The 22,451-nt window shown below is 38.1% G+C and overlaps 1 protein-coding gene across 3 annotated transcripts in view; it reads right to left on the bottom strand.

The window, feature by feature from the left end:
• Positions 1-22,451, bottom strand: part of LOC108290359 (collagen alpha-4(VI) chain-like) — a 106,758-nt gene that overhangs the window by 37,869 nt on the left and 46,438 nt on the right. For all 3 annotated transcript variants that reach the window (XM_017510149.2, XM_037731933.1, XM_037731932.1), the window contains 9 exons: positions 18,178-18,249; positions 16,833-16,859; positions 15,040-15,084; positions 13,179-13,232; positions 10,314-10,376; positions 9,907-9,972; positions 3,990-4,043; positions 3,838-3,873; positions 644-706 (listed from right to left, as the gene is read on the bottom strand). In XM_017510149.2, coding sequence (XP_017365638.1) covers positions 644-706; positions 3,838-3,873; positions 3,990-4,043; positions 9,907-9,972; positions 10,314-10,376; positions 13,179-13,232; positions 15,040-15,084; positions 16,833-16,859; positions 18,178-18,249 — 480 coding nt within the window. The remainder of the gene's footprint in view (positions 1-643; positions 707-3,837; positions 3,874-3,989; positions 4,044-9,906; positions 9,973-10,313; positions 10,377-13,178; positions 13,233-15,039; positions 15,085-16,832; positions 16,860-18,177; positions 18,250-22,451) is intronic.

Genomic DNA, 22,451 nt, shown 5'->3' with positions numbered 1-22,451 from the left:
TGCATAATAGATACTTAGTAAACACTTTACTGATTTTTCCTACCAAAGTGAGTGATGGGGTCTCACTCTTTTGCCCAGGCTGGAGTGCCGTGGCACCATCATAGCTCACTGCACGCTTGAACTCCTGAGCTCACAGTGATCCTCCTGCCTCAGCCTCCCAAGTAGCTGGGACTAGAGATGTACACCACTATACCAAGATATGAATACAATTTTTAAAAATTAAATAATACTTGAATACACAGCTTCAGAGGCAGTAATCAAGAGCACTGGTTTTGTAACTATACTGCCTGAGTCTCAATCCCAGCCTTATCATTTATTAGCTGTGTGACCTTTGCCAATTTACCTAACTTCTCCCTTCCCTCTTCATTTCTCTCCTGTAAAATGAGAATAATAACTCCCTTCCCATTGAAGAATTAAATTAGTTAATACAAGTGCTTTAGGCAGTGTCTAGAACATAGAGGTCAATAAATATTAGCTATTGTGGTTTAATCTTTCAGAAAGGGGGCTATACCATCTGCTTTGGGAGGCCCTGGAAAGGAGGCACCTAAAGCCATTCTGATTTATATTAAATTCTTATCAAACAAATAACTTGAAATTTCAAACAAATATCCTTCAGCACTAAAACCAAGTTCCCAGATACAACCTGTGAGCCTGGATACCCAAGCTCTCCTTGGTAACCCTGTTCACCGGATTCTCCAGGCACACCCTGTCAAAATGAATAAGACTTATAGTGAGTTCACCAGCCATCTTCAGTGTTCTTATTGAAAGCAGCTTTTCCTGCAATATATCACTTGAAACCACAAGAGAAAGACTCAAACAGGATTTGACAGGTTGTGATCAATCCTCTTAAGGGATGAAGTTGAAGACGAAATGTGGATATTTACACTTATCTTGGGAAAATACAAGACCAAATTCTTACGGCCTTTCTTAAGGTCTTTTATTCCATACAGGGAAACTCAGAATATTGAACACAACAATAAACATGACACTGAGACAAAGGCACACAAAGTGCACGAGAAAATAACAGAAAACTGGCTTTGAAACCCTACAGATCTTTATGGCAAGAAGCTAGGTCTCTAGGCAAAGGGTGAGTTATTAAAATGATTTATTCTACACCTGATTGAATTTATCCCACAAATTTTCATTTCTACAGAGAAGATATGTTTTCCAAGATTGAGGATAACACCCACTTTGTAAATTATTCTGCCTTCTTTTTCATATTGCTCACATGTTGACTAGATCATTAATTATTCATAGATATGCAAAGAGCAAAAACTTCAAAGTCAGAATTTAATCAATGTGTGGATCAATTACTTGTGCTTCATCAGTTTTTGAAAATATTCAGTACTTCTTTTAATCATTCCTGTTATGTTATTCTGCTCTTTAAGAGTTTATTTCTAGATTTATAAACATGAAGCAAATTTTAAAAGGAATACAGCTAGAAATTTTGAACCAAGTTATGAAATTTGTCTAATTTGCATATTATCACATTAGTGACATTCAAAGTGCAACATTTATAAAAACAATGTGGCTATATATAGCTAAGTTCAGACTCTATTATAATTCTATGCTTATAAATTTAAATTAAGAAAATAATTTCAGCAGAGCAAAAGCAAAAACAAAACAAAAAATCTGTAATACACATCACTGATGTTCTTCACATCAATTACTATGATATGCAACAAAACAGAAATTACCTAAATGCTCAACGTAAGGATAGATTAGTACATCATGGTACTTCAATAGAGTAAAATATAATGTTCTAAAATGATAATAGGGAGATTTGGAAATAGGAAAAAGCAGAATACAAAATGTCATATACATTATAATAATCCTTCATTTTTTATACAAGAGAGTGGAAAAACATGAAAATACTTGCAGAAGGATGGTGGGTTTGTGTACCTTTAAAAAAATTAATAATATTCTTAATTTTATCAAAAACAACAAATTTAAAGTCTTGCCTTACTGACAAAAAATGTATGCATCAATTTGTTTGGCATAACTATAACATTTTCTATAAATAAAATTTTATTTAGAATTTCACTTTGTTATACATCTTGCAAAAGAAAGCAGATCTAATTTTATAGATAATACTGAGCCATATTTTCCCAAAGTCCAAGGAATGCTGTAAGTTGGAGTTCAGCATCTCTATAAACTATATTCTTCCGGTAGGACTGACTGGTTTTTAGCAAGTTACAACCTCAGAACATAAATGGGCCTATATGACCAGTGCTCCAATGTTGAGTCATCTAGCAAATCAATGATGTGGTGGATAAACCTAGTTCATTCTGAAGCCTGCAAATATTTGTAATTATATCTCTTATTTTAAAAATCAACTATACTATAAGGCCATACTCACCAAAACAGCCTGATACTGGTATAAAAATAGGCATATAGAGCAATGAAACAGAAATAGATAAAAATAAAATGAATAATAGAAATGAAAGCTCTACTCTAATATATTAGGATATTAGCTTCTTTTCAATCTAAATGAAACATTATAGCAGGGTGGGGAGGAGTCGGATAACCATATAAACTTTCCCTTTTTCATGAAAAACAAAAAATCTTCATGGAAACTTTCAATGAACCTCATGCAACCTCAGACAGCCCAGGCAGCACTCTCCTTGACCTCAGAGAGAACAATTTAAAGTAGCCATAAAAGTTAGACAAATGGGACTATATTGAACTAAAAAACTTCTGAAAAGAAAAAAAAAATGAGCAGAGTGAAGAGACAACCTGTTGAATGGGAGGAAATACATGCAAACTATTCACCCAACAAGAGACTAACATCTAGCATATACAAGGAACAAACACTCAATTGGAAAAAAGCAATCCCATTAAAAAGTGGGCAAAAGATCTGAATTGACACCTTTCAAAAGACATACAAATGGCCAATAGGTATATGAAAAAATGTTCAACATCATTAATGATGAAAACCACAATGAGATATTATCTTATCCCAGTTAGAATAGTTTTTATCAAAAATGCAAAAAGCAACAAATGCTAGCAAATATTCAGAGAAAAGGGATACATATTTTTGGTAAGAATATAAGTTCATACAGTCATGGTGGAAAACAGTCTAGAGATTTCCCAAAAAGTTAAAAATAGAACTACCATATGATCCACAAATTCCACTAACTGGCATTTACCCAAAGGAAACCAAGTCAGTGCATCAGACGGTTACCTGCACCCCCTTGCTTGTTGCAGCACTATTCACAATAGCAAACATGTGGAATCAACCAAAGTTTCCGTCGACAGATGAACAGATAAAGAAAATGCAATGCATACACACAGTGAAATACTATTCAGCCACAAAAGAGAATGAAATCCTGTTATTTGCAGCAACATGGATGGAACAGGAAGTCATTATGTTAAGTGGAATAAGTCAGGCACCAAAAGACAAATATCACAATTTCTCTCTCACATATGGGAGCTAAAAAAGCTGAACTCACAGAGGTAGAGAGCAGAATGATAGTTACCAAAGCCTGAGAAGGGGGTTGGAGGTAGGGAGAATGAAAAGAGGTTCATTAATGTGTAAAACAGTCACATAGAAGGAATAAGTTCTAGTGTTTGATAGTATAGTAGGGTGACTATACTTAACAATATATTAGACATTTCAAAATAGCTAGAACATAATATTTGAAATGTTCCCAACATAAAGAAATAAATGTTTGAGGCATAGATACCCTAAATACCCCGGTGTGATCATTCTGTGTTCTATGTATATATCAAAATATCACATGTACTCCATAAATATGTGCAGATATTATGTATCAATAATAAATACAGTAGTCACATGTGTGGAGAAAAGAGCAACTCTTTCCAGAAAGCACTGACCTTTAACCCTGCCAGACCTCGCCTTCCTCTTGTCCCCTAAGAAAAATGGAAAGCAGAGACCTTAGAGAAGGAAACAAACCAACTTTCACCCCAGCCTACCACCCTCTTCCACAAAGGCAGGGGAAATACATCCCTCCAGCTGCTATACCTACCTGAGGGCCAACATTTCCAGTTTCTCCCTGAACTCCATCAAAACTAGAACGTCCCTGAAAAGTAAGAGATAAAGGGAAGATCAGAAACAAACAACAACAAATGCTAGCAAAACTTTTTATCCAACACAGAAGCCACTAGGTAGATGTGGCACTTAAATTTATACCAAATTACATTAAATTAAAGATGTAGCTTCTTTGTTATGCTGACCACCTTCCGAGTGTTCAATAATTTCATGTGGCTAGTTGCTACCATATTGAATGGCACAGATACAGGATATTTTGACGATCTCAGCATGTTCTGTTGGTTAGTGCTCCTCAAGAAGAAAACGACATTAAATTCTGATATTTCAAAATATCAGTGTTGTAGGCATCTTTCCCCAGAGACTGTTCCTTTGATGACTCCTTACAGTTCACCATGCTGGGACCACAGTCACACGTAGCCTCCAACAAGCCATGCTTAATATTTGAAAATATTGGTATTTCTCTTTCTACCTGTATAATTTAGAGTCCTGAGTGGATGACAGAAACAGAAGGTAGAAAAGTGTCTCTCTGAAGACATGGGTGACCAAAAGATACAGATGCTGACAGAGAGAGGAGTTTATATAGTCATAGTGAGGAAAGATTCTGGTATTCTCACCTCTTTGGGGTCAGAAGTGGAAAAATGAGTATTTTTCAGAGAAAGAATGAGTTCATTTTTTAGGAAAAATGGAAACCACGTGGGATGCCAAGTAGGGGGACTTCGGATAATTATTTCATAAAGTTATATGCTAACTCAATAGGAACACACAAATAGGGATATAATGTGAAATACAGAAACAAAAACGTTTCACGCAAAACTGTTCACCCAACTGTTATTTATAATAAATTCTGAAACAATTTAAAGATCCCACAACATGAGGGAAGTGTCGATCAAATTATGTTAGAAACACTTATTGAAATGGAATGCAACAATTAAAAACTACGTTTCTCAAAAGTTTTTAAAGTACAAAAAAGTTTGTGCTATAATGCCAGAGGTGTTTAGCCTGAATCTAGTTATGGGGAAACAATCATACAAATCCTAATTCAATGGGTGTTTAGCAAAATAACTGGTGTACAGTGTCAGTGTCATGTAAACAAATAACTGGGCAGAAGTGATGAAAGGGCACTGACGGCATAGGACAGCTAAAGGCACTGCATAGTCTCAGCTGGATCCTGGAACAACAGCAGCAGCCACAGAGGACATTACTGGGGTGTTACAGACTCAAGGTCTGTGTTCCCCTGAAATTTCATATGTTGAAATCCTAGCCCCCAGTGTGATGGTATGAGGACGTGGGGCCTTTGGAAGGTGATTAGACCATGAGGGTGGTGCCCTCGTGGTGGGATTAGTGCCCTTATAAAAGAGGCTTGAAGGAGCACTCTAGCTCTCCTTCTGCCATGTGAGGTTGCAGCCAAGATGGTTGTCTATGAACCAGGAAGCACTCTCTCACCAGACACTGAATCTTCTAGGGCCTTGATTTCAGACTTCCCACCTTCCACGACTATGAGAAATAAATATTTGTTATTTAAGCCACCTAGTCTATTATATTCTGTCACAGTAGCCAAACTGCCTAAGACATGGAGCAGGTGGAAAAATCTGAATATGGACTGTATATTAGAAAATAATACTGGCTGGACACGGTGGTTCATGCCTGTCATCCCAGCACTTTGGGAGGCCAAGGTGGGTGGATCACTTGAAATCCGGAGTTCGAGACCAGCCTGGCCAATATGGTGAAACCCCTTCTCTACTAAAAATACAAAAATCAGCAGTATGGTGGCAGACGCCTGTAATCCCAGCTGCTTGGGAGGCTGAGGCAGGAGAATCGCTTGAACCCAGGAGGTGGAGGTTGCAGTGAGCCGAGATTGTGCCACTGCACTTCAGCCTGGGCATCACAGAGAGAATCCACTCAGAAAAAAAAGAATATTGTATAAATATTAAATTTCATGAGTGTGATGATTACATTATGTTTATATAGAATATCCTCTTTCTTAACAAATACTTGTTGAAAATTTAGAGGCAAAGCGTCATGAAGCCTTTGATGAATCCACAGTTGCGCGCGCGCGCACACACACACACACACACACACACACCCTATGTATATGTATAAAAAGATATAAAGCAAATATGGCTAAAGGTTAAACATTGGTATTTAGCCTTACAACTGTACTTTTCCATAGATTTGAAATTTTTCAGAATGAAGAGTTAGGATAAAAAGTAACAGGTTCATCATGGACTATTTCAACAATACAAAGAATAAAATCAAGGTAAAGAAACACTAGGGGCTAGCATGTTGTTGCTACAAACAAGTTGGTTTTTCTCTCTCCTTTCACTTCCTTCCTTTCTTCCTTCCCTTCCTCCCTCACCCTCCTTCCTGTCTTTCTACATTTCTTCTTTCTTCCTTCTATTCCTTCCTTCCTATCTCTCTTTCTTTATACCATAGAAGGGAATGGACATGGGCTGGCAACTGACAGTATCCACAGCCTCTGCCATAAGTGAGCTGGAGGCCAAACCCAGTTCTACTGTGTACTGAAAAGAAAAGGTAGCACACTTCTTCTAAAGGCACTGCGGGTGCTGACGATGGACACTGTGTCCCATGTAAAGGGCATACACTCTCAGCCATAAAAGAAAACTAAATTATGTCCTTTGCAGCAACATGGATGCAGCTGGAGCCCGTTACCCTAAATGAACTAATGCAAAAATAAAAAACCAAATACCACATGTTCTCATTTATAAGTGGCAGTTAAATCTTGGGTTCACACAGACATAAAGATGGGAACAACAGACACAGGGGACTTTGAGAGGGCAGGGAGGAAGGGGGGGCAAGGAGTGAAAAGCTTCCTATTGGGTACTATGTTTACTATTTGGGTGACGGAATCAATAGAAGCCCAAACCTCAGTACCACACAATATACCCTTGTAACAACCTGTACATGTATTTCTGAATCTAAAATGAAAATGGAAATTAATTAAAAAGAAAGACATAATTTTAGCGATATAGAAACAGTCTACAAATCTGGACTCATGTTAAATACAGGGTTTGTAACCTGCTTTTTTCACTTAATATTACATCATGGATGTTTTCCAAATCAGGAAGTCATCTTCTATGTTTCATGGCCTAATACTATTCCACTGTGTGGAAGAGCATTCTTTATGTAAATAATCCCTTATTATTAAACATTTAAATATTTTCAATGTTTTACTACTTTACAAATCACTGCAATGACCATCCTTGGAGCTAAATCTTTGTGTTGCACCATGAATAGCTTCCTGATAAATTTCTAGGACTAAAAAGAGCAGATCAAATGACATACCCATCTTAAAGCCGTGGCAGACTCAGTTGGTGGCCAATAAAACAGGCCCTCCCCTTTCCTCCACGCTAAGAAAATCTGTTTGGTCTTTTTAGTTTTATTTGGAGCAACAACACACCCAGCTCCAAGAGATGAATTACCACAGGCCTAAACCACTGTGGTGATCCCATTTTCTTTGGTTAGAGACTTGCTTTTTCTGCATCTCTTGAAATGGGGCAAGGGCAGGTGGAGAGCACAGGGCCTATTTTAGCTAATGAGCTATAAAGAGAATGTTGCCGGGAGTAATTTGATGAAAGGAAAGCCGCTTTTCTTCTGGCATTTTATGTAAAGGGGAAGACAAAAACATTTGGAGCTGCTAAGCCTAGGGACGGAAAGCTGACACCCTGAGGGTGGCAGTGTGGAAGGAGACGCGCTGACGACATCACTGAGGCTCTCTGGGATCATAAGCTGCTCTGCCAAAGTGGTCATCACCTATCTCTGGGTTATAAAACACATTTATTAGCTAAACACTGCTAGGCAGGCTTTCTGTCCTTTGTATATTTAAAAACATAATAACAACAAAAACAAAAAACGGTAATCTTGATGACTAATGTGCCTTGCCTATTGCCTCCCAAAAAGGTGGTTACTGATTTTCATTCTCCCCAGAAGCGTTGCTTTCTCACTTCTGACTGGTATGACTGGTTCACCAAGCTTTCTCCAATATTAGGTATGTAATAAAGCTGCTCTGCTTGATCAGAAAGACTGCTTCATCAGGAAACCTTCTCCATCCAGATTGCAACATTTAATCTGTTCTTTGGATAATCTCGGAAAGGAAAGGTTGCCCCCTAGGGAGCTATCTCCAACAGCACCTAACTCCTGCTAGAACAGGAGTGTCCAAACTTTTGGCTTTCCAAGGCCACGCTGGAGCAAGAAGGATTGTCTTGAGCCACACATAAAATACACCAACATTAACGATAGCTAATGAGCTGAAAAAAAAAAAGAAAGAAAAGAAGAGAAAAAAATCTCATAACGTTTTAAGAAAGTTTCCAAATTCTGTCGGGCTGCATTCAAAGCCATCCGGGGCCACATGCTGCCCGCAGGCAGTGAGTTGGACAAACTTGGGCTAGAATGTCAGCATCTACCAGCTGGAGGGTAATAATGTAGCTGGTATGAGTGACTTCTGTTCCCTAAGTCTATTCAAAGGGTATTTAGTTACCACCCTTTTTTGGCCCAGCATGGGAGTAGAAACCATGGGGAACACAAATGGAATATGTCACGGCACTGCCCCAGAGGGATGCAGTTTTTGTTTGCATGTACAATTTAGGGATCTGATGCTCAAAGTTAACCCTCTGCAAAAGTCAGCAATGGAGGCCTCAGAAAGCTGTGAACATGCAGCTCTTGGCTGCATGCAGCTCGTGGCTGCGGTGCTGTGATGTACACAGCACAGGACAATTTGTCTAGAGGCCTAGGCTCCTTCCCAGCAGTAAAACCTTGAGTAAATCTGAGTATACAGATCATGATCTTTCTTCTCACAACAACCACAACTCATGGAAGCTTTGAAATGGTTTCTCTATATTCCTGCCTTACAGATGAGGAAACTGGGGCCCACATGGGTTAAGGGTTGCTATCCTGCTGCTCCCTTAGCTCAATTCCATAGCCAATTGAGTGGCTATTCACAGGGCTCTCTGATGTCAACTCACCACAGGAAACCCTCTCAATGGGGTTTGTCCAAAACAACTGCAATTAACAAGATGAGATTCTTGCAGCAAGTCATGCTGATTTTCTCATACAGCGACATAATAATGATCTTGTTACAAACTGCATTTAACTCAGGATCTAGACATATATAAACGGAATGCAAACTAGCTAGAGAAGAGAGCCAATGTCCTATAGTTTTGTCAAAGGATGAAAAAGTGAAGTTCAGAGTAATAGAGGTTCCTCTCCAGCTGCAGACATTTTGCTATGCAGACCTCATGCCTGGGAATTAGGAAAGATATGAGGACTGAAGCACTTGGGTTATTTTAGTCATTTTTCAGAATCATGCATTTTAATGTCTGGGACATGAGAATCTAAAAATGGCTGCCAAGAAGTTAACACTGATCAAAGTTAACAAGTCTTTTTCCTTCTGTGATGCCTTGTATCACAATGCTTCTAGCCTTCGGAACTAAGCAAGGATTTTACCTTTAAAAATAGCTTAATACCCAGTTCACATCAACCAGCACTGACTGTGACAGAACGCAAGCTAGCACTGTAATGACCGTGAATACATTTAAAATTAATACATCATTCTAAAGATAGAGAATTTGGAAAACTAGAAATATCTTAGGCATTATTGAGTCTGGTGCTTTCATTTTGGAGATGAGGAAATCAAGACAAAAGATGTCATGTTGTAGGAGATACGATTTATATAGAAAAAAAACCTATGAATTAAGTATGCAAGGATGAGGATGTCAGTGGAGATTACGATTCAGAGCTCCTATCTCCATGGACAACAGATTCCCACAGGCTTGCTCTCTGTTTTTTGTAATGCTGATTCTACCAGAACACCCAACTCTTCTACCCCAGCTAGCATGTGTTCCCATGTAACCCGCCCAAGGAAACAGCAAACATCTTACCTGATGCCCACGCCTTCCTTTTTCTCCCTTAGGGCCTTGGATATAGCTATTAGTTCCAGGATCCCCCTGAGAAAATAAAGGGTTCATTACCTCAAATAAACAGAAAAGAAATTATAGGAAGAATTATTTAAAACAAAACAAAATAAGGCACAACTAAAGTGGACCCTTTTTATTGTCTTGACCTGCTCAAAAAACCTGACACTTAATGCAATTAAAATTCCAAATTTGTTAAGAACTCAACTTCTCTACAAGTTTTTCCCTCAATTCTCTTATTTGTTGCAACACTAAGACAAGGTGAACAGATGCTCTATTAGTGAATAATTAATTGCTCTTTGCCTTTGTGTCACGAGCAAACAGTTCTCCAGTCCCTGGAATTAAAGTAGCAGAAATCCCCCAACATCACTCACAGGATCTCCCCTTAGCCCAGGCTCTCCAAGCTCTCCAGGTTGTCCTGGCAGTCCCGGCAAGCCCTTAAACCACAAAGAAAAAAAGGTGTCACTTTTAAAAATCATATATTGCCTAGAGAGAAGAGAACATTAAGAGGGAAAATGAGAATCAAATGAAAAGAGCAACTTAGTACTTGAATTTTAAAGCATCCACTGCCACAGAGGTGAGATTGAAAGGTAAAGGACACGCTTTTATTGGCTATCTGCCATATGCTTGGCCCTACATATGTATTACCTCATTTAACCCTCACTGCTCAGGAGTTCACCAATTTGCATTATGCAGGACCTGAGATTCTAGGAAGCTAGACCCAAGTTTCCCTACCATCAAATTCCTTGATCTTCCCACCCTTTGCTGATGCTCCACATGGAAACACATGTTGTTGCTGTTGTTGTTTAAAAAGGGTTTGGTGGTGAGGAGGGCTTTCTCTATCATGAGCATGGGTAGTAGTGGTGGAGCAAGATCTCATGAATAAGAACAGAACGGAGAGAACAATGTTTCCAGAGGTCCTCACTACTGCAGATAGGAAACCAGAGAGGTGAAGAAACTTGCCATAGGACTATGACATGATACGTAAATGCTGCTTCTCTTAAAACCTGCCACCATCAGTGCCATCCCTGTGTCGTAGTGGCTACAGAGCCATGAAGTGGGGAGAGGCTCCACCACAGGTGTCTTCCTCAGATGACATCACATGCCTGGAGCTGGAGGGTGTGCACGATGAACAGATGGGATCACTGTTCCAGCTTTCAGGCACAACGGAAATAAAATGTTCTCTAGACTCCAACAGAAGCCGCCTCATAATCTTACTTGAGATGCCTCCTTATCTCTTTCCTGGCCTAATATAATGGTAAAAGGGAGCTAGATAATTCCAAGTTCCAATCCTGCTATTTAATTTCCTACATAGGTGAATTTCTTTGACTTTTCTAAGACTCCATTTTCTCATCTGTGAAACAGATGTGCCTAACTTAGAGAAACAGTGTATTCTCCACTCTTAGGAAATTAGGATCCTTATTTTTCCAAATCTATCCTTATTTCTTCTAATTCTAACCCTTTTCTTGAGCCTTTTTCTTAAGCTAGAATATACTGTGTTTCTCTCCCAGTCCCTCTCACAGAGGTCTGAGCAAAAAATGTCTTGATTTCCTGCATTGTCTAGAAAGCTGGAATCCTCTCACTCTTTGGCACCTGCTTAAATGCCACAGGACCTTAGTATAGAAGTTATTCTCTTGCCTCCTTCTCTCTTCCCTGATTAATTGTTACCTATCTTTAAAATTTCATCCCATCTTCACGTCCTCAACGAAACTTTTCTGACTGCACAGGCTGGGTCGAATCTCCTGTCATATTCCTCCCCATACTCTTACCTCGGCAGTAATATGATATCTATTTCCATGATTATTTCATTCATGTCTATTTTTTTCCATAGAGGCCAATCCTAGGAGCCCATGCCTGTTTTGTTTCCCATTCTAAAATCATGCCTTGATTACAATAGATGCTCAATAAATTTTGATGATGGATCAAATGAAGAAAAGCCAATCTATTTTAGCTTCCTCTCCAAGTCACTGTGCTCCCATTGATTCTTTATTTGCACCATTCTTACATCCTGTAGCTTATCTTATCTCATATTATAGTTTTTCCTGTACCAATTATATCTCCTGCACAGTCAATAAGCTCTTTGTTGGTCAGAGCCATGACTTACATATCTTGGAACCCTATTTTTATATCTAGCAAATGTCCCACAGGTAGGGACAATAAACACTTGACAGGTGTTTATTGAATTTAACTAAATTTAGCCGAAACTGAAGGCTCTCCAGTGTTAAGAAAGTATGGTGTCCTCCACCTTCTCTGAAGTCTGATCCATAAACTTCAAGTTAGCAATTAAACTTCAATAAAGGGCCATGTCTTCTGACTCTTCCTGCTTCACCTATTGGGAAATCAATCCATATCACTAATTGTTCACCCTTGGTGTAAAAGCATTACTCTTATTTCATGAGGAGAACAAAGAAGCATAAGCAAATAAATTACCCCCTTGATGTCTAATCCTATCAATTAATAGAGGCTGACTATAGTACTGTGTTGAGATGGATCCCTCAGCCATGTCAAATTCCATAATTGGTTAGTAATGTCTGCTACAGGAACAGGAAAGGAGGGTCATGGGACATAGGCCAGGCATCTGCTATCCCTTACATGGAGACAGAATTACCCTCTGGAGGAAGTGTGTAATCACTGTCAAACAGAAAGTACAAATAATTGCATGTATATCAAGAAGGCAAAGATCTCTACAAACTGGCATGCCAAGGAAGCCATTATAAGAAAGAAAGAGAGGAACTGGGCATTCAGGAAAAGGTGATATTCAGATTAAGCACTGAATATGGAAGCAGGAAAAAGGCATTCCAGGCGAGGCAGCTGGCATGAGCAAAGAAATAGAAGTGGGCATGCATAAGCAACATTTTGGAATCAGTGAGTCTGGGAAGACATTTCTTGACAGAGATTTGTAAAGAATGTGGTTGAAAGGCCTTGGATGTAACACTAAATCGTTGACGACAGGGGGCCATGAGAAGCTTGTGAGATGGGGAGTGACATGATCACTGTTCTCAAGCACAAAAGGTTAAGTCACAGGATTTACGTTACTCACTTCACCATCAGCAGAGTCAGGCCTTAGGTGAAACTTCCCAACAGCTATCTCATTTTAATTGCCCTTTAACTCCCCATTTAACTCTGTAGGATTTAAACCACTAGATGATATTTATCCCCACAGTTTCCCACAGTTTAAAAATAAACTATCCATGTCAGGTTACTTAATAGGAAAATGAAAGAATATCATCATGCTTTACCCGATTTCCCCTATTTCCTTTTTCTCCAAGTGACCCTGGGATTCCACGATCACCCTAAAGAAAGAAAAGTGAACATACAAACAACGTGTCTGTTATTAGTATCAGCAAAATTTTTCTTTATGTATTTTAACACTCTAGCCAAGAGTAGAAAGTACCTTTACTATATTTCTGACAATGTGACAGCCTAGATGTAACCCTCCCACTGAAAAACAATTTAAAATTCCAGATAAATTAAAATATATTTTGTATATATTAAAATCTGATTTTAAAAATTCTTATGGGTCATAATAAAGAGAAAGCAAGAATGTAGACAGGTAATAGCTTATGGCTGTCCCGAGGGCTTCTTGTAATTGTGTGTGTGTGTGTGAGTGTGTGTGTGTGGTGTGGTGTGTGTGTGTGGTGTGGTGTGGTGTGTGTGTCTCTGCGTGTGTGGTGTGAAGGGCCTCAAGCTGACAATTTATTTTAGGGTGGTCCTAGATGGTTTTGCCACTAGGAACATGGCAGAAGCAAACAATCTCAACTCAAGCCCTAATGACGTCTCACAGATAACATTCCATCAAAAAATGAGTTTAAACCAAAAGTCACAACACACATGAGGGAGACGCCATGAAGGAAAAGCCAGCAGAAACAAAATGCAACAAAATCAGACCTGCAATGACTGCAAATATGGGGATTCTAGTATACTGAATATAAAATGAGTATATTTAATATGTTTAAATAATTAGAAGAGAATGAATAAAATAACCAACTATGAAAGGAGACCACGTAGATTTCAGAAAGGATCAAACAGAACTACTTGAAGTGAAAAATATAATTAAAATTAAAATTCCAATTGACAAATTAAATATCATATTAAACACAAGTGAGGTGAGAATTAATGAACTAGAAACTGAAGAAATTATACAGAATGCAGCACAGAATAACAAAGAAATAGAAATATAAAAGAGCAGTTAAGAGACACTGAGGGCAAAATGAGAAGTTTTCACAAATTTCTAATTAGATTTCCGCAAAGAAATAATAGAGAAAATAGGAAAAACAAAAATTTCAAATGATAATTTTGAAATTAAGCACTAAAGATTTCCAAAATTTATAAGAGACATAAACACTCAGATTCAAAAGACTGACAAGTCCCAAGCAGAACACATAAAAAGAAATCCACACCTGGACAATGATATTGAAGCTGTCAAAAACTAAAATCAAAGGGAAAATTTTAAAGCATCCTTATACATTTTTAAAGGTTGCTTACAGAAGAACAATTATTTTGACAGATAACTTCTTAATGGCAATAATGAAAGGTAGAAGACAATAGAAGCCAGAAGACTATAAAATTACGTTTTCAAAGTGCTGAGAGAAAGTAACTGTCAACCAGAACTGCTTACCCAATGAACTAAACTATTTTTCAAAGAGATTTTCAGAAAAACAAGAGGAGTTTACAATGAACTGACGTTCATTAAAGGAAATTCTAAAAGCCATGCTTTACGCAAAAGAAACGTGATTCTTTTCATGTTCTTTTGAATGTATCAATGACTACAGGGAAGGTATCCCTGAGACGAGTAAACATGGGGTAAAGTAGATAAGCACTGACTATATGAAACAACAATAAGAATGTGTAATTGGTAGAATTTAACAAAAATAGATGGAAGTAAAATAATAGACAATAATATATAATATGGGAGGGAGTTGATTAAAGTTTCTAGAGCCCTTGTATTTTGGGGATGAGGAAAAATGTATAGATTAACACTAAACATTGTTGAGTATGCATGTTAAAAATTCTAGCTAGTCATGAAAAAGCTGTACTCTCTACAAGAGTATAAATGCCAGATTAATAGAAAGGAAAACATTAAATGAGAAACTTCAGCACCTGTTCTCCATCCAAGCCATCAGCTCCTTCCTCACCAGGGTTGCCCTGTAGAGCAAAGGAACATCAGAATGTTAGAGACAAGAGAAACAAGTGTATGTGAATATTTCATTGATGTTAATTTCCTTGCTAATATTTTTTCATTTGATACAGAATCTAGACTTTCCGTAACACTTGTATACTGCACCTAGTTACTAAAAAGTAATGATTATTTTCTTCCTGAAATAGTCATTAGGGTTATATACTGTTTTACCTTATAGCTTCAGGTGCTAAAAATGTATACATATTTTTTAACCTCAAAATTTGAATGGATAAGAAAGACTCCCTTTAAACTTTTGCACTTGGAACAAATAGCTCTTTCACAAAAACAAATGAAACGCTGGTTGTCAAATACTAAAAATGGTCATTTTGTCAGAATTTCTTTAAAAAGATGGTAAATATGCCTGAATTAATTAATTTCATGGAAACCTGGTAGTTCACAAATTAAAGAGGAACTACATGAGTGTGTGTGCATTTGTGTGCATTTTGGGAGATAAAATTTTTAAAAAAGGAAATGAAAAACCAAGGCTAATTAGGGGATAAGAGTAAAACTGGGCAGTGACACGGTGACATCTCATCAAATATTTCATCACTTTCAAATTATGGGCCCTTCATTTTGCCAATTATCCCCAAATGACTGATAATATATTCATTATAAAGAATTCGGTTTTTTTTTTGTTTGTTTGTTTGTTTTTGAGACAGTCTCACTCTGTCACCCAGTCTGGAGTCCAGTGGCAGGATTTCGGCTCACTGCAACCTCTGCCTCCCAGGTTCAAGCGATTCTCCTGCCTCAGCCTCCCAAGCAGCTGGGACTACAGGTACGTGCCACCACACCCTGCTACTTTTTGTATTTTTCAGTAGAAACGGGGTTTCACCATATTGGTCAGGCTGGTCTCAAACTCCTGACCTTGTGATCCACCTGCCTCGGCCTCCCAAAGTGCTGGGATTACAGGCGTGAGCCACTGCACCCAGCAGAATCTTTTGAAGAAAAAGTCAGAGTTTTGCAAGCAAAATAAAATGCATTTACATGTGTGAAATAGTTGATTTACTCCTACTGTCCACAAAAGAAAATCAAGTTTCAGGCTTTTTTTTTAAACAAAGCACAGCTGAGTTAGTACATAAAAATAAGTATAGCAAACTCTTGGAATAGAGTGACACAGCATACTTGCCACAGGCCACAGGAGGTTAATCGGTGGTACCAGAAAATATAAATAAGGAAGCTCCATGAGCCCTTGTCTGCCTTGTTCATCATTTTGTAACCACTCCCTAGGATAATGTGGGGAACAGGGTGGGTATCTAATAAATACTTTTTGAGTGAATGAATCAGCAAGTGGATACTATGGTTCTGAATCTGAATGCAAATCATTCCCTTCCTGTGCCCACTCCTTTCCTAACAACCTCGCCCCAGCACTCCTCTTCCATTTGACGTTCACCTTGACCAGACCCTCCCCACCACACCCTGGCTTCAGGACCAACACTTCTAGACCACCATGTGATGAATACGGTGGCCCAATTTTTATATAGAGTCAGCAAGGCTTGAAAACAATAATATGTCACTACCTTAAACCTGAAATACATGTCTTACAAGTAATCACTCATTAGCATGGAAGTTTGACTAGTAATATCATCTGACAAATTCCCTTGCCTGAAAGTCTGAAGTCTCACCTCACTCAGGCAAAGAAATGTGATTGAAATAAGTATTGTATTTCCCAAAGAAACAGGTATCCAGTTTAACAAGAGTAAACGAGATTACCTACCTTCTCTCCTGAAAATCCTCTTGCTCCCTAAAGTTAAAAAGAGATCACAAGAATTGAGCTTGAATGAGATTGTTAAGCCCTTGTTTTATTTAGGAAACCATATGCTCCCTGGTTTGAAGGAAATGCAACTATGATATTAAATAGAAATGAAGATGCCGTGTCTGGCAAATACGGTGGGCATTGCAGCGCCCTGATTGCTATCACCCTCTTTTGCCTGGAACTTGGAGAAAATTGCATTTTGCAACTCCTCACATAGTGGGAATCAAAGAGAACAACAGTGACCTGCCTGTTATTAAAATGAATTTTTCAAACAAAAGTGAGAATACATTGGCCAGTAAGCATGAGAGGGCTTCGAGGAACAACAGGACAAATTCATTGGAAGAGTAATTTGATAGGTATACAGAACACGGTCACTGTGGTTAGGAAAATTCTCTTCCGGATGCTTAGATTGTATAATTTTTTTTAACTTTATTAAGGGAGATTCTCCAATCCTGGACAGGTGAGGGACAGTTAATGTAACCACCTGAAAAAGTGCACCTGTATCCCTTCAGCCTTTAAAACTTTAGTGTTCTCACATGGACCCAGGGAGGGGAACAACACACACTGGGGCCTGTCGAGGGGTGGGGTGGGGGAGGGAGAGCATCAGGAAAAATAACTAATGCATGCTGTGCTTAATACCTAGCAGATGAGTTGTTAGGTGCAGCAAACCACCATGGCACATGTTTACCTATGCAACAAACCTGCACATCCTGCACATGTACTCCAGAACTTAAAATTAAAAAAAAAAAAAAAAAAAAAAAAAAAAAAAACTTTAGTGTTATCTGTCCTACTTTCAGCCACCAGCATCTGTCACTCTTTTCTGAGGGTTTTTTCAGGGACCAGGGCCTGCTCTACCCACATGCAAGACAGGTCAAAAGTGCTAGGAACTAATACCTCCTGGAAGTCGCCCTCAACTAATTCCTGATGGGATTTGGTGTATAAACACCCGAGCTCCCTCACCCCTTAACTGGGGTATATTCAGATGCATGTTCAACTCTGGCTGCCAGAGTTCTTCAGCAGGATTACGCTCCATCTACCTACAGTGCTGATCTGATTGATAATGTTCCATTTTCAGGCCTCTTTCCTCCTTATCTCACTTCCTTACTTCCCTACTATTGCTTACTAGCATGATCTCCCAGTAAAATACTTGCAATTGATTCTTTGTCTCAGACTTTACTTCTGGGAAACTTTTAATCTGAGGAGTAGCTAAGACTTCATAGTTATGTTGAAGAATTACGATTTTCCTCAAACTCAAGAGATGAAGCCAAGAAAGAGAAAGAATCCCACAGCTCAAGGTCTCACTCACCTTAGGTCCCCTCATACCAGGGCATCCTTCCTCACCTCGGAGTCCAGGAAGACCCCGGAGGCCTCGTTCTCCCTGTGGAAGAAGAAGACACATGAATGCATTCAAGCAACTGTCTCTGTCACCACCAGCTAATTCAAGGCAGCAGTAAGGACCTTCAAAATGACCAAAATATGACTTGGTCTTTACAGTTGCTTTTACAACCTCAAAGACTGCTCAGGTCACCTGCAAGGCACTCACATTGTTAATCCATCAACTGCTCATAGAGATGACTCCAACCCACACAACTCCAATCCATCTGCATTTTTTTAATCAATTCAGTTAAGCCGTGTGGGCAAAACTTCAGAATTAAATAAAACAAAAGGTCTGTCTGAAAATTTTCTTCAGTCAGCTGACATTGGACAGAAGTTTCATTGTGGTCCCTCAAGGAATAAATCATTATTTGATCCTTTCTCTTCTAGGTGAATTCCTACCCACTCCTAAGGTATAGGTCCTTTGTCACCTCCTCTCCTGAGAAGCTTTTTCTGTTGACCCCACACAATTATCCCTTCAGTTTCCTTGTAGTATTTGGAGGATACAAATTAGCATATATTATAGTGAAATGTGGTTATACATATCAGAATCTCCTTCTACATTGTGAGCTTCATGGAGACAAAGACAATGTCTCATTTCTTTATCGCTGCATTTGTAGCCCCAAACACAGCATCTGATCTAATAGACATTCATCCAGGATTTGAAGAATGACTTACTGAATTAAATTAATGAATATAACCTTTTCATCTAGGTATTAGATAAGGAAGGGAATGGTAGATATGCCTTTTGCCAAGTCGATTAAATATTAATTAGAAAGTACTGCACATCACATGAACTTTAATCAAAAGACAGTCTACATTTGTAATAACTAACTTTGACTTACTTAGGTTGATAACTGCATAATCTGTTCAGGACAGTAAAAAGGCACAAAATAAGATGAGAAGGCTATGGATCTAGACTGAAAGGGCATGTATTTGAGTCCTAGTTCTGCTTCTAGCTTGTTTTGCGAGCTTAGACAAAAGCACATAACGCCGTGAATCACAATTTTCACCATTTGTAAATGTGATCTAGATAATACTGACTCTAGTCATCTCGTAGGATTGTTATATTGAGTGTATGAGATGCTGTATTGGAAATACTTCACAAAGTTTATGGATTGAACAAATGAGGTGTTTTATACTCAGATAGCAACAGATAATGAGAAAAGCACAGACAGACATCTGGTATCAGCCAGACAGTTTTGGACGCACCTCCAACCCTCTCCAACCTTAACAAGTCACTTATTCTCTCTGAGTTTCTACTTTCACACACAGTAGATGCTAAATAAATGTCTGTTTTCCTCCCTTCTTCCTAGTGTATCTGTATTTTTAGCTTCAGTGTGTGGTGTTCAAGCTTCATCTGGAAAATGCAATCCTAACGTATCTACTGTACTATATTGCACTGTATAATGCTATTAATTGTGATTGGTCATTGTATCTATTAGAAAATAGTTGATATATACAAAACAGGGACATCAAGGAAAAATTTACTTTTTAACAAAACTAAAATTAACCCACTCAGCATGGCTACTATTAAAAAATAACAACAACAGAAAAGAACAAGTGTTGACAAAGATGTAGAGAATGTGGAGAAATGGGAACCTTTGTGTATTGTTGGTGGGAATGCAAAATGGTATAGCTGCTGTGGAAAACAGTATGGCAGTTCCTCTGAAAATTAAAAATAGCATTATCATATTATCCAGGAATTCTACTTCTGGGTATATACCCAAAAGAATTAAAAGCAAGGTCTGGAAGAGATTTTGGTACACCCATGTTTATAGTAGCATTATTCACAACAGCCAAAAGGCAGAAGCAACCCCAGTGTCTATCAGCGGTGAATGGATAAACAAAATGTGGCGTATCTTATATAGGTATGTTAATACAATTGAATATATGCAGCCTAAAAAAGGAGAGACATTCTGACACATGCTATAACATGAATGAATCTTGAACACATTTGCAAAGTAAAGTAAGCCAGTCACAAAAATACAAGCACGATATGATTCCACTTACCCGAGGTACCTAAAGTAGTCAAATTCACAAAGACAGAAAATAGAATGGTGGCAACAGAGACTGGAGGAAGAGGGAGTGATTGTCTGATGTATACAGAATTTTACACTGACAAAATGAAAAGATTTCTGGAGATGGATGATGGTGATGGTTACACAACGTAAATGTATTTAATACCACTGAACTGTTAAGTGATGGAGATGATGGTGATGGTTACACAACAATGTAAATGTACTTAATACCAATTAACTAAATTGTTAAGGTGATAAATCTTCTGTTATATGTATTTTACCACAATTAATTAAAAAGAACATTGTGAAGAAAAATAAATAAACTCACTCTTGTGACTTCTATCCCCAGTTTCTAAAATTTCAGTTGCTGTTTACACATAATTATGTTTTCCCAAAATTAGTCCACAAGAAAAAAAAAAGAGCAGTCTTAAATTACAGACCCCACAAAACCTTCACAATTTCTCATATTTCAGAGTACTCTCTCCATTACTTTACTTTGAAGAGCATAGTACTGAAACATAATCAGCATCAATATGAGATATTTATGGAATGTTACAGAGGTCACCCTCCAGGTCAGTTTTAAAAAAAGGAGATGAAGAAATCTAACAGAAATTTATTTACTATATTTTGGGGTGAGGCCTACAACTGCAAATATTGAATGCCATGCAAATAAGACTTTTAATACGCTATAGAAAACTAAGTAAAAATTTTCCAAAAAGCAGCTCCAGTAATAATAAAGAAATTGATATAGAAACTACATGGGAAAAAATTTTAATAAAATAATTTGATAAAATATAAGAGAGAGAAAAGCAGTTGTTCTAATGTTATACATAATTACACCTAATGAAAGACTAAACTGCTTACATATAACTAAATTAAAGATATAAATATTCTATTTATATCAAAATAGACATTTACCTATCTTACCTACATCCCTAAAAGTTTATACATTCTAATTGGCCAAAAACATTTTTAGGATGTTCACAAGAGGAAATGAGAACTGTATTTTTTATATGAGCCCATATGTTAAATGGTTTGGAGAAAAAAAAACAGTTTATTGTATTTCCAATTCAAATATTAAGCTCTGTAATGTTTAAAAATTGGTCTCTCATCTACTCACAGTAGTTGCTTAAGGCTGTACATAATATCCATGATTTAATGGAAAGACTAACAGCACTAAAAGGTTTTCAGATGCTTGGCTATTTTGTGACAAATGGAAATAATAATAATCACATACATATGTGTTTGTGTGTATAGATAGATATATAATGAGGAAACAAAGAATGTTTACCTCTGTGTCTGGCATATATAAATCTATCAACAAATGTTAGATGTTTTTGTTACTACAAAGTTACATAAATATTTTTTGTGACCTTAGATAGTCTGACTTAGTTCTACAAGTAAGGCTTTGCTGTGTAACCAATGCATAAGTTATTATTTAAACCACCCACTCATATAGATATACTTTTAAAGTAAATAGAATGTGTGAGTCTGACAGATTGCATTTTCCAAAGCCAGACAACATCTCCCATTCCACATGCTCTGTGACCACGCCCCTCCTCCGTGCTGGGGAGGAGTCTAATTCCCCTCCTCATGAATCTGGTCTGGACTTAATGACTGGCTTGCAACCAACACCATGAGAAAGCCATGTTACTGCCTGACTTCTGAGGCTGGGTCAGAGGCCTTGCAGCTTCAGCCTTGGTCTGTTGGAGCACTCATTCTGAGGACCAACCCTCCCTGCTGGAGTGCCGCCTATCAGTTCCAGCTCCACCTGTCCTTGTTCCAGCTAAGAAGCCAGAGCAGCAGACATGCGATGGAAGTGGCAGTGGGTCCTCCAGCTCCTGCTTCTAGAGCCCAGATAGTCTAGTCAACCCAGCCGAGATCCCAGGGGTGGAGAAAAGGGTTCAGTATCCCCACCCACAGAGTCTGTGAATATAATAAAATGATTATTTTACATCACTAAGTTGTGAGGGTCGTGGGGGGTAGTGGAACTGTAAGTTACAAGGAACTGGAACAATGATTTAGTTATTTGTCCTTGTACACTTTCAAATTGAGCATACAAATTTATGGGCCCCATTCTGAAACTGGTCTACATCTGCACAGAGATGTCTCTGCTGTTGAGTAGGCCAATCTGACCAGCTTTTCAAGCCAACAACATTAAAAGACATTCAAAGGACAACGCACT

The sequence above is a fragment of the Cebus imitator genome, unplaced genomic scaffold, assembly GCF_001604975.1.
Source record: "Cebus imitator isolate Cc_AM_T3 unplaced genomic scaffold, Cebus_imitator-1.0 Scaffold432, whole genome shotgun sequence".
Taxonomy (NCBI): Eukaryota; Metazoa; Chordata; class Mammalia; order Primates; family Cebidae; genus Cebus; species Cebus imitator.
The sequence above is the reverse complement of the archived record's forward strand: the minus strand, read 5'-3'. Positions and strand labels throughout refer to the sequence as shown.